Genomic DNA, 12495 nt, shown 5'->3' on the forward strand with positions numbered 1-12495 from the left:
GCTGTAAAGCATGAGGTGTGGTGTACCTGCGGGCTGCGGCGGCGGTTGAAGGATGGTTGGATGGATTGCCAGGGAACCAGCTTGAATCACAAGTCATAAACTTAAAACCTAAAAAAAACAATTCACAAACAGGAGCGTGGTATACTAGCAGTTGGGGCGGGGAGAAGATCTGTGGGCCTGGTGCACGGGCACAGCTCACTGGGTCCAGCTGTCAACGGGTGCTGGCGCGCTGCTGTTCCGGTTCTCAAGTGTGTCGTCGCTTTTTTGAAGGAGGGCTGGTCCATGTGCTCCGGAATCCAGCAACGGCGCAACGACCCGGGCGCCAAGCGCGGAGCCAAGGCGACAGGCGTGACATGTGGCCAACGCATCGGCACAGTTCGGGGGGCCCAGCTGGCAACGACTGCTGTGGTCTGCAATTACTCCGGATTATACGTACGACAATTCACATACGAATTCTGTCCGACGGAGCAGATCAAACCGCATGTTAGTTCGACTCGAAGTCCAGCGACGGCCGGATGTTGCATCGTACCAAATCGGACAAGCCATGGTCGTACGTGTAGTAGTTTCGATTGCTCCGGCCCTCTCCCCGTTCGTCTGGTCTTCTTCTTCCTCCCTTGGTTTCTAAACAAAGGATGCCGGTCCTGGGATGGGAAACTTTGGCTAGATATTTGATGCCTCGCGTGCCGGCAATTGCTGCCCGAGATATTTCCTCGATGACACGTCGGTGAAGAATCATGTATACCCCTGTTCTGCTCCCTCGGTGAGCTTTGACCTGGATCGCAGTCGCTCATGTATACCCTCTTCTCTCGGTGACGAGTGGCACGCACGTTTCTTTCGATGAAGAACTCTCCACTTGGCATTATCCATCGAGCATATGCACCAGCACATTGGCACGGTCCTGCTCGTGCCACCACACTCGCAGCTGTGACTGTGAGAAAGCATCCTACAACGGCATGGGAGAGCGTGCCATCCGACGACCGAGCGGCGATGGCGGAATGTTGGGGGCGCCCCCGGCTGATGGGACCAGGCGCTAAACACGACCCACCTCCCCCCCTCCCCCGTGTAAGAGCATCTTCAATGGTTGTAAGATAGTTGTTGGTAGGCTTTGTCACATAGGATTTTTGATGATGTGTCATACAATAAATGAGAGAAGAGAGGAAGATTGTACTCCCTCCATCACAGTTTGTTGGGCGTATCTCACGTCGCTCTGGGCCCAAGATACGGTGCGATTGGCAGGAAATAACGAGGCGCTGGAGCTGCGATATTGAAGGAGATGCGTCTAATTAATCGCATGCACACGGCCATGCGGAGCAAAGTCCGACGGAGCAGATCAAACCGCATGTTAGTTCGACTCGAAGTCCAGCGACGGCCGGATGTTGCATCGTACCAAATCGGACAAGCCATGGTCGTACGTGTAGTAGTTTCGATTGCTCCGGCCCTCTCCCCGTTCGTCTGGTCTTCTTCTTCCTCCCTTGGTTTCTAAACAAAGGATGTCGGTCCTGGGATGGGAAACTTTGGCTAGATATTTGATGCCTCGCGTGCCGGCAATTGCTGCCCGAGATATTTCCTCGATGACACGTCGGTGAAGAATCATGTATACCCCTGTTCTGCTCCCTCGGTGAGCTTTGACCTGGATCGCAGTCGCTCATGTATACCCTCTTCTCTCGGTGACGAGTGGCACGCACGTTTCTTTCGATGAAGAACTCTCCACTTGGCATTATCCATCGAGCATATGCACCAGCACATTGGCACGGTCCTGCTCGTGCCACCACACTCGCAGCTGTGACTGTGAGAAAGCATCCTACAACGGCATGGGAGAGCGTGCCATCCGACGACCGAGCGGCGATGGCGGAATGTTGGGGGCGCCCCCGGCTGATGGGACCAGGCGCTAAACACGACCCACCTCCCCCCCTCCCCCGTGTAAGAGCATCTTCAATGGTTGTAAGATAGTTGTTGGTAGGCTTTGTCACATAGGATTTTTGATGATGTGTCATACAATAAATGAGAGAAGAGAGGAAGATTGTACTCCCTCCATCACAGTTTGTTGGGCGTATCTCACGTCGCTCTGGGCCCAAGATACGGTGCGATTGGCAGGAAATAACGAGGCGCTGGAGCTGCGATATTGAAGGAGATGCGTCTAATTAATCGCATGCACACGGCCATGCGGAGCAAACCACAAACTGATTCCCACTTGCGGCCTGTTCATACTTGCATGTGCTGCACAAATCCATCCATGTTCCCACTTGCATGCGCTTCAGGAAGAGAAACGGAAGGAGTTTAATCAACAGCCAAAACACCCCAACTAATTCTCTAATTAATGACCTGCGCCCTATTTCCTTCCGTTTGTGAAAAATCCTGGTTTTGGAGATACGTCCAACAAACTGTGATGGAGGGAGTATGTACATTAACCAACATCCTTTGCACAAGCTTTAATGTAGAATGAGAGAGCACCTTATTTATTATCTCACATCTTATTAGGCAAACTACATACAACTCATTGAAATTGTTGTATATTAAGGTGTTGGTTGATAACATGGTATATTTTACCAACAAGCTAACATATAGACTGTTGGAGATGCCCTAACCTCTACCACTCCTACTGTAAAAGAAAAAAAAAAGACGAGTGCAGAGTGCTACGCTTCGCGTTCAGCGCCCACCAATTTGGTGTGTGTGGCCAAGGGCAGCTCCTGCGGTATTGCATTTGCAACACAAACCCAGCGACCTTGTACCTTGTGGGCCCAAGTGGGTCGGATTTTGCTGACGGGTAGAAGTACTTCTTTTTCTTCCGATCAAAGCAAAAGCCTACTCTCCTGGGCTCCTGGCATTAGGTTTTGCTCATTGCAAATTGTCCATGTTATTAACATTGTGAGCAAAGCCATTTCTTTGCGCCTTCCCAGCCCATCGTGCGCCACGATGGGTGCACGATGATTCACACCAAGATCGAACATCATTGAAGCCAGGCCATGAGCCTGGGTCAAAAAAGAAGAAGGCCAAACCAATATTTTTACCAATCGCCAAACTCTCAACGATAACCAACAATGGAGAAGCAAGTGAGTTGTTGTCTCTGCCTCCCTCTTCCAAAGCGTACATAGGCCGCAATTTGGCCACCCACGCCTCATAAGACGACGATCGGCCGTTTGGACCCGATTTTGGATGATAAGCCATCCAATGATCTTGCACTTAGGTGCGCCCAAACCTTCCATATTGGTGCCGGGACGCTGACAAATTGTGTCTTGCATGAGGAGGCCGTGGGGCAGCGAGAGGAGCTCGTCAACTTCCATGTTATGGTATCATCTTGGTCCACATGGAGAGTGATATGAGGTGAAAGACCTAAGGTTAAAGAATTCTTGGAGATGTTGCATTGTCATGCCTTTGTTAGTGTCAATACACCCAAGCATCGTTTAAAATTGCCTTGCTTACACAAAAGCCTGGGCATAAAACCAAAGACCTAACCCATATAAACTGAAATATATATAAAAGACCAAACTAAAATCACTCGTCAAAACTAGAAGAATGAATTAAATTCGTCAGATCGTCTTCTTTTCTGGATGACAAAATAACCTCGATAGACCGAATTAGCAAATTATTTGGATGCTCAGCATAATTGGCACAATCCCCTGTCTTCCCTAGATGGTTATGGCACAATTCTTGCTGAATACACCTGCTACGTACACGTCATGTGAATTCTTTTTTTTAACCTACATGTTACACTTACCTGCTGAAGTCCCTTTGAATACACATGTATTGCAATGGACATGAATCTGAGTTGTAGCATGAAATTTGGTCTGTACGGTCGAGACCAAAGACCATCCCGTGAAGATTGAAGACCAAATAATGGAGAACCGAGAACACCGGACCGAGATCAATATATGATACGCATGCTTGTGCGTATTCAAGAAAAAGAACACCGGACCGAGCAAAACAAAAAGACCAAACACCTGGGCTTACCGCATGGTTCCAAAATATGTTTCTACTCTACAAAATATGTGTACTCTCGAAAAACATACTACAAAATCTGAAAATTTTGCTCCAGCGGAAAATACACAGCAGAGTTCATATGAAGCAACAAGTTGGTACAAGTGCCGGTTCCCTGAACACACAAGCAAAATGCCTTCCGAGTTAACAGTTCAGTAGTTCAGCGAGACAGTGGCCCAGCGCTCAGGAGTAAAACATCATCTAAAACAGCTATCTGTGGCAAAACTTAATCTACAGGCAGAGGCTTCTTCTACAAATCTTTCTTGGGCGCCTTCCTCTTCATCCGGCTGAAAGGGCCGACCGTCTGGTCCATGACGTACATGTATATCACCTGGCTCCAGGACCTGTATGATTTCAGACTGTCATAGTACTCCGGCGCGATCTCCTTCACCTTGTGCAGCTTGGCGCCGGGGATCCTGGGGAAGTCGTGGTGCTCGTTGTGGTACCCCACGTGCCACGTCATCAGGTTCAGCGGCCCGTAGTACGAGTAGGTCTCCTGCTCCGGGCTGAACACGTAGTGCTCCGAGATGAAGTGGCCGGCCATCGGGTGCATGCCACCGCCGAGGAACGTCGACAGGATGAGGTAGGCCAGCGACTTCCAGCCGTAGAGGTACACCATGGCCGCGTCGAGCGCCACCTGGATCATCAGGTTGGTGAACTCCCACAGGCCCGGAGGCTTCGGCTTCAGGAAGAGCGGCCTGAGCGCGTAGAAGAAGAGCTGGAGCACGACCCAGATGGATTTGCTGACGGTGTTCTTTACGACGTGCGCCTCCGTCTGGCTGGGGATGTCCATGTCGATCCCGTCCACGCCTTGGAACCGGTGGTGCTCCAGGTGGTATTTCTGGAATGTCACCGACATTGGGACGCCGATGGGGAGGTTTGCGAAGATGCCTAGCCAGCGGTTCAGGGATGGGGTGGCGAAGGCGAGGTTGTGGCTGAGCTCATGGATCGCGAGGAAGAGGTTGTGATTCAGAAAGGAACCGAAAAAGTAAGCGACCGGCAGTATCTTGGACCAGCCTGCGTCGCGCAGCAGCGTGGCGGTCCATAGCTGGAGTGAAACAACTGCGGCTATCTGCAATCAAAGTTCAGACGGATATGAAAATATATCAGTAATAAATTAGAATTTATGCTGTTTTTTATGGTGTTATTTTCACACACAAAGATGATCGGAGAAGTTTCCACATACAGATTCTCCAATTAATTTAGGGACTAACTCACTAATCATAATATTACGAACATCAACGTCCAACAAAACAAGGTCCCCTATTTTCCTACATGGGTCGTGAGATATAAGTTTTAGCATGAGATTATACGGCTAACTCAAGTTGCCAGCATGACTTGCCAAGGTGCATTGCAAGTGAGAAGTTCAAAGACCAACATAGTAACTGTTGGTCACGCGAACAGAAAAGCACCAACTTTGCACATGAAGCTGAAGTCTCACATTAGCAACGACACAGGAAGAGCACCTAGTTGGTTCTGACAATTACAAAGGGAAGATGCAGAGGTGCAGTAGTGCAGTCGTACAGAAACACAATAACCATTTCAGGCAAGAAAAACATGACATAACAGATTCAGGACCATTCTGCAGAACTCTGAGGCCAACAAAGTGCCAGATAATTTAATAATTTCTTGCCAGAATAGTGGTAGCAAATACTACAGACTATTGCAACATTAAACATGATGGCTCCCCTATCTCTAAGTGTTCTTCTTATTGATGATTTATCTCTTTTCCACCATAATACCCAAGTCTGTGGACATCTTAATTCGTTTGCCTGTACAGAAAGTTGCCCGGTTTCAGTCTACAAGAAATTTAATTCGGTCCACAGAAACTCCTACTTCCTGGACTTGCAGTCATCAAGAGCGACATCACTAGAGACCTGGATGTGGAGCCCATGATCTAGATGTGGACATGTAACAACCAGGCTTTTGCTCAGGCCAACGAACATTGCATTAGATTGCATCCAAACAAAATGTTAGTCCGCTGTATAGTAGGAGTACTAAAGAAGGGACTAGGAAGATTGCGCGGGACGACATTCCACTTCAGTGAACGCGCACAAGTACACTAGAATACAGAAGATACACGGTACATCCAGTGAAGCTACACCGCATGAATGTGCTACACCATGCATCATCTCATTTATTTCCTAAGATAAAGGGGTAGCCACCCGTTTGGGATGAGTGGCCAGTTAATCAGACAAGAAAATACAGCAGTAGAGTAATTTTTTACTGGCTTTTTTCTGGAAGTTGTTAAAGTAAGCTGCTGCAATGAAACTTAAGGCTAGGAATCTAACTGCTTGGGCATATGGCAGGGAAAAAGCTGAAGGAATAAAAACGAGACGACCACCACCACCACAATGCAAGCAAAACAAATCCACGCTTAAACCAGCAGAGAAGTCGATCTACGGAAGATCTCAATCTAAAAGGAGACTGGGAAATAGATCACGGCACCTTGATGAAGGCGAGAGGGTCCGGGCCGAAGAGCACCTTGATCTGCGGGTACTTGGCCAGGATCTCCCGGCGGCGCGACGCGTGCGGCTCGTCCGTGTACGACCAGAAGAAGTCCGTCGTCATCACGCCTTCCTCCTTCTCGTCGGCGTCCGCGCGTGTCGCGCCCATTGCTTCCTCTCCTCCGAAGGCTCCGGCAATGGTGGCTGCTCCTAGGCGGAAGAGACGGGGACGGGGGAAGGGTGGGCGGGAGCTGCGCGCTGGCCGGCTGCGTTGATTGGAGAAGCCCCGGCTATGGAGTTGGTCGGGGTGCTCGTTATTTGAGGGAGTCCAGTTCAGGTGGGGGTGCGGGCATGGGAGATGGACGTGCGCCCTGGACCAGGATATCTGCACGGAGGTACAGCGTGATGGAGTATTGGAGTTGGAATAGTGCGTTTTTTTCACATGGGGACCCCGCATGTCTCTGACGCCATGGGCCCGGTTTCTTTTTCTTTTGATAGCTATAATTTTGTCGATAACTCCAAAGTGAGATCTCGAACTCGGAAGAACCGTAACTCTTTTGCGGTTGACACAGGCCCAATTACTACCTGAAATACTAATTAAGAAGCACTCTTTGTAATCACTTCCATCTTATGTGCGCCACTTTGTCATAACGTAAGAGTTTTTTTAATCCATTTATTCAAAACGTTTTATCTCTTAAGCCGTGCGTTCGAATTTCATTTTCAATGTTGAATTTCTTGTGTCGAGATCTTCAAAATTAGACCCATAGATTTTTAACAAACTTTTTTTTCCACGAAAGAACCACACCAGGAGCATGTTTTTTCCTTTCCGAAAGCTGTTTCCGAGTGGCACGGTCGTGCCTCTCGCCGAAGCAAATTGTGTCTCTCGTGGAAGCAAAATCGTGCCTCTCGCGAAAAGGTAAAAAAGAAACATTTTTTTTCGTTTCTGAGAGGCACGGCCGTGCCTCTCGCGGAATGGAAAAGAAAAAGAAAATGCATTTTTTTCATGTTTGAGAGGCACGACCGTACCTCACACAGAAAAAAATCCGTGCCTTTCACGGAAGCAAAATCATGCCTCTTATGAAAGGAAAAAAAAGAAGAGAATTTTTTTGCTTTTTCCGTTTCTGAGAGGCACGAACATGCCTCCCACGAAAGCAAAAGAAAAAAACATATTTTTGTTTTCGGGAGGCACGACCGCGCCCCTCGCGAAAGCAAAAGAAAAAAACACGTTATTTCGCGCAAAATATTTTTTTTCGATTTTTTATCAAAAAGCTAAGAAAGACAGGTGGGAAATAAAAAAAACCATCTAAAAAGCCAAAAACACGTGTGGAAAAATAAAAACAAAATTCAGAGGGAGCGCCAAAGCGCAACAAGTGGCGCGCTCTCAGTCCATCCCAAGTGACTCTTGGGGAGGCTCCCGAAGGAGCGCTGCTCAATTAGTTGCTCTCATTAGTACCTCTTTTTTTTTCAAAAACAAGCCCAATTGCCTACATGGCTTCAATTTTTGGGCTTCACTTTTCCCCCTTGAAAACTATCCTTCTAGAACTTTGAGCATATATTCCCCTGAAAAAGGACTTTTAGCAGATGATTCTGCAAATGGATTGCATAACAGATCTAATAGCCTAGGAGCCACATACCTCCTCATTTAGGGTTTCTTTTCCCTCGTTGGCGACAGTGGCGAAGTCAACCTCGAGAATCTGTTGGGTCATTGCTATTTTTTGAATTTTTTTTCTTCACAGTGTACAGTAGATGCACAATGTTTTAGGCTATTTTCCTCAAAAGTTGCGGGGTCAACGGACCTCATAGCCAACACATAGAAACACCACTGGTTGGCGATTTGCACCGATGGAACGAGATTGGTACACTGATCTTTACCAAATCGCCCCCTCTCACATGCAGGGAGGGTGTTTTTTGTGCCAATGTCTGCGGATGACAGTCTGGTGGGGAAACCTAGCGATGCCAGCAAAGACTAGTTCTCCATCAGTGGTAGGGAAGAGGTATGCGATTGATGTGGAGGAGATGCTGAAAAACATAGAACAACTTGATGGTGAACTCAATGATGTGGTGGTCTGATACGTCTCTAACGTATCTATAATTTTTGATTGTTCCATGCTATTATATTATTTGAATGTTTTGTGTGCATTAGTATCTTATTTTATGTTATTTTTGGGACTAACCTATTAACCTAGACCCCAGTGCCAATTTATTTTCCTTGATTTTGAGTTTTACAGAAAAGGAATATCAAACGGAGTCCAAACAAAATAAAAATTTCGCGATGATTTTTCTTGGACCAGAAGACACCCGGAAGACTTGGGGAGGGGTCAGAAGACTCACGAGGAGTCCACAAGCGCTCAGGGCGCGCCCTTGGCTTGTGGACCCCTAGGGAGTCCCCCAACCCTAATCTTTTCCTATAAATTCCCAAATATTCCCCCAACATCAGAAGCATCCATGAAAATAGTTTTCCGCCACCGCAAGCCTCTGTTCCCGTGAGATCCCATCTTGGGGCCTTTTCCGGCACCCTGCCGGAGGGGGATTCTATAACACGCACGATGCGGCTATATCTCCCATGTGTCGGGGCACGACTTAGAGGCATAGCCGCATGGTAGGCATGTCACAAGAGGGGTAATCTTTACACATCCCATGTACTGAATAGAAAGGGATAAAGAGTTGGCTTACAATCGCCACTTCACACAAATACAAGTTAAACATACATCATCCAGAGTACAATCAAGGTCCGACTACGGAACCAAAATAAAGGAAGACAACCCCAAATGCTAGATCCTCGATCGTCCCAACTGGGCTCCACTACTGATCAACAGGAAGCGAAACAACACAACGAACAAGATCTTCGTCGAGCTCCCACTTGCGTTCGGTTGTGCCACCTGCACTGGTATCATTGGCACCTGCAACTGTTTGGAAGTATCCGTGAGTCACGAGGACTCAACAATCTCACACCCGCGAGATCAAGACTATTTAAGCTTATAGGTAGGAAAGGGTAGTGAGGTGAAGCTGCGGCAAAGCACTAAGCATATATGGTGGCTAACATACGCAAAAGAGAGCGAGAAGAGAAGCAAAGCACGGCCGAGAAGCTATAAATGATCAAGAAGTGATCCTGAAACTACCTACGTTCAAGCATAACACAAGACCGTGTTCACTTCCCGGACTCCACCGAAAAGAGACCATCACGGCTACACACGCGGTTGATTCATTTTAATTAAGTTAAGTGTCAAGTTCTCTACAACCGGACATTAACAAATTCCCATCTGCCCATAACCGCGGGCACGGCTTTCGAAAGTTCAAAACCCTGCAGGGGTGTCCCAACTTAGCCCATCACAAGCTCTCACGGTCAACGAAGGATATTCCTTCTCCCAGGAAGACCCGATCAGACTCGGAATCCCGGTTACAAGACATTTCGACAATGGTAATACAAGACCAGCAAAGCCGCCTGATGTGACGACAAATCCCGATAGGAGTCGCACGTATCTCGTTCTCAGGGCACACCGGATAGGTCAAGCTACGAGTAAAACCAACCCTCGAGTTGCCCCGAGGTGGCCCTGCAGGCTGCCCATTTCGGACCAACACTCAGAACACAAGGGAAGGTATATGGTGGTAGGTAGGCAAATGGTAAAGCCAAGGTTGGGCCTCGCTGGAGGAGTTTTATTCAAAGTGAATTGTCAAGGGGTTCCCATAACACCCAACCGCGTAAGGAACGCAAAGTCAAGGAACATAACACCGGTATGGCGGAAACTAGGGCGGCAAGAGTGGAACAAAACACCAGGCATAAGGCCGAGCCTTCCACCCTTTACCAAATATATAGATGCATTAAAGTAAATAAGAGATAATAATGATATCCCAACAATATCCATGTTCCAACATGGAACAAACTCCATCTTCACCTGCAACTATCAACGCTATAAGAGGGGCTGAGCAAAGCGGTAACATAGCCAAACAACGGTTTGCTAGGAAAGGTGGGTTAGAGGCTTGACATGGCAATATGGGAGGCATGATATACCAAGTGGTAGGTATCGCGGCATAGCAATAGAGCGAGTAACTAGCAAGCAAAGATAGAAGTGATTTCGAGGGTATGTTCATCTTGCCTGCAATGTTCTCAGAGTTGACGAAAGCTTGCTCCTCGTTAGCGTACTCAACAGGTTCCTCGATCACGTATTCGTCTCCCGGCTCTACCAAAAGGCAAGAACACAAGCAAAGGACCAACAATCAATCACGGTGCAATGCACAAGCAACATAATGCAAAACATGGCATGACATGCGAGATATGATATGCAATGCATATGCGTGCCCTGAAAGGAAAATGGTGAACAAGGCATCAACTTGGCAAACCAAGTGTGCCACTGGAAAGATGAGATGATTTCGGTCGAAATCGATATAAAGATCACCGGAAACGAAGGCACGGTTTGCAAATGGCAAGCAAAACAAGAATGGCACAATTCTGCGATTAACAGCACGATGCCATCTAGAATGCAACAAGAAACTAAGCTACTGCACCCCAACATAGCAACAAAGTACATGGCAGTGATCTACTCAAGATGCTTGACAAAACATGAACACTGAGCTACGACTAAATCACACAAGAGCAGGTTCAAACAAGCATGGAAAAAGTGCAAAAGATATCAGCTTCACAGACTTCGTGAAAACACTAACATGCCAGAAATAACATCAGGAGGCCATGTTTAGAGCAATCAAACAACATGCTAAAGGAACTTATCATAGCAGAAAAAGGCATGTCATGAATATACTAAATGCATAGAACAAAAGACCCTTACTGATCATGAGACAACAAGGCACAGAAGATATGATGGCACCCATGTAAACATAGCAAGTTTTATTAACAGTTTCAGACTTAGCAGAAAACAGAGCATGGCATAAACAGAAAAATGAAGGCATCTTTGCGAGCTCAAATCACTCATCACAAAGTCTTGCATGACAAGATAAACATACTACCAACAAGAATACATGTTCATGAAGCTAAACATGGCAAGAGCAAGTTCATAGCATGCATGGATCACTAGAAACAACCATGGCAAAATTGATCAACATGTAAACAATCTGCCAGGAACATTTTATAGCAAAAGTAGAGCAAGATTAAGACATACTAGGGCACTCCATAATTGCAAACAGGGCCATGGACGGGTATAGCATAACCATATTTCCAAAACATCCTTACTGAAGCAACTGAAAACAAGCATGGATATCACTGTAGCATCATGTTTACATGGCATAAAAATAACAGCAGAACAAGGACTTAGCAAAATCCTAAGTCCCTGAAATCAACAATATCACGAAGGCTACTTTGCATGCTTGTTCTAGTCACCACATTGATCACAAAAATACATGGCAAGCACCCCTGTAAATATGGCATGACATAGTTCAAAACACATGTAGAGCTCATGCCCATATGAAGCACACATCAAATGTGGCAAAAATGACAAATCACCCTAAACTGATAAGTAGCAGCAGTAAACATTTTATAGAACTCTTGCATCAATGATTTGGGCATCAAGATGGACTCAAACAAGCATGGCACAATGTAATGAAATGAATAGAATATCTCAATGAACATTTTGATATATCATGCGCATGAAACGGGCCTATGGTCATGAAGTTATGATGCAATGAACAGGGGCATACAATATGAGGGGAAAAGGACTTAGAGAAAAATCAACCTCCGGAAAAAGTCAACGCGGGATCGAGCGGAGCGGGACGGCACGGTGCCGGATGGATCCGGCTGTTTGGTTCGTCGCATTGGTGGATCTGATCCACCCTGCTGTGGATCCGGCTCCGGCAACCTCGGCTCCGGCGAGGCGCGGAGGAGGTGGCCGGTGGAGAGCGGCGCGACGAGGAGGAGACGGCAGCGGCGGAGGAGCGCTGTGGTGCGGGCGGAGCTGTGGTGGAGGCGGCGGCCGGAGCAAGCGGAGGTTGGGCGGCGCGGCTCGCAGATCCGGCGAGGTCGCGGGAGGCGGCGGCGGCCGACGACGGAGGAGCGGCGGCACACAGGCGGGCGGAGCGGCGACCGGGCGGCAGTGACGCGGGCTCCGTCGGGCCCGGTTCGGACCGG

At 47.7% G+C, this 12495-nt stretch overlaps 1 protein-coding gene across 1 annotated transcript; it reads right to left on the minus strand.

The window, feature by feature from the left end:
• Positions 1-3952: 3952 nt before the first annotated feature.
• On the minus strand, positions 3953-6792 carry LOC119355776 (sphingolipid delta(4)-desaturase DES1-like). The gene is made up of 2 exons (XM_037622647.1): positions 6424-6792; positions 3953-5047 (listed from the first exon to the last, which is right to left on the minus strand). Exons 1-2 carry the CDS (start codon positions 6589-6591, stop codon positions 4226-4228), a joined length of 990 nt encoding a protein of 329 aa, XP_037478544.1. The 5' UTR covers positions 6592-6792; the 3' UTR covers positions 3953-4225.
• Positions 6793-12495: the final 5703 nt, after the last annotated feature.

This window comes from Triticum dicoccoides, chromosome 2A (assembly GCF_002162155.2).
Source record: "Triticum dicoccoides isolate Atlit2015 ecotype Zavitan chromosome 2A, WEW_v2.0, whole genome shotgun sequence".
NCBI classification, from domain to species: domain Eukaryota; kingdom Viridiplantae; phylum Streptophyta; class Magnoliopsida; order Poales; family Poaceae; genus Triticum; species Triticum dicoccoides.

Excerpts from the sequence above, each read along its gene's own strand:
- LOC119355776 (XM_037622647.1), bottom strand. The coding sequence starts at position 6,591 with ATGGGCGCGACACGCGCGGACGCCGACGAGAAGGAGGAAGGCGTGATG. Across the intron at positions 5,048-6,423 it reads ACCCTCTCGCCTTCATCAAG|ATAGCCGCAGTTGTTTCACT; the intron begins GTGCCGTGATCT and ends CTTTGATTGCAG.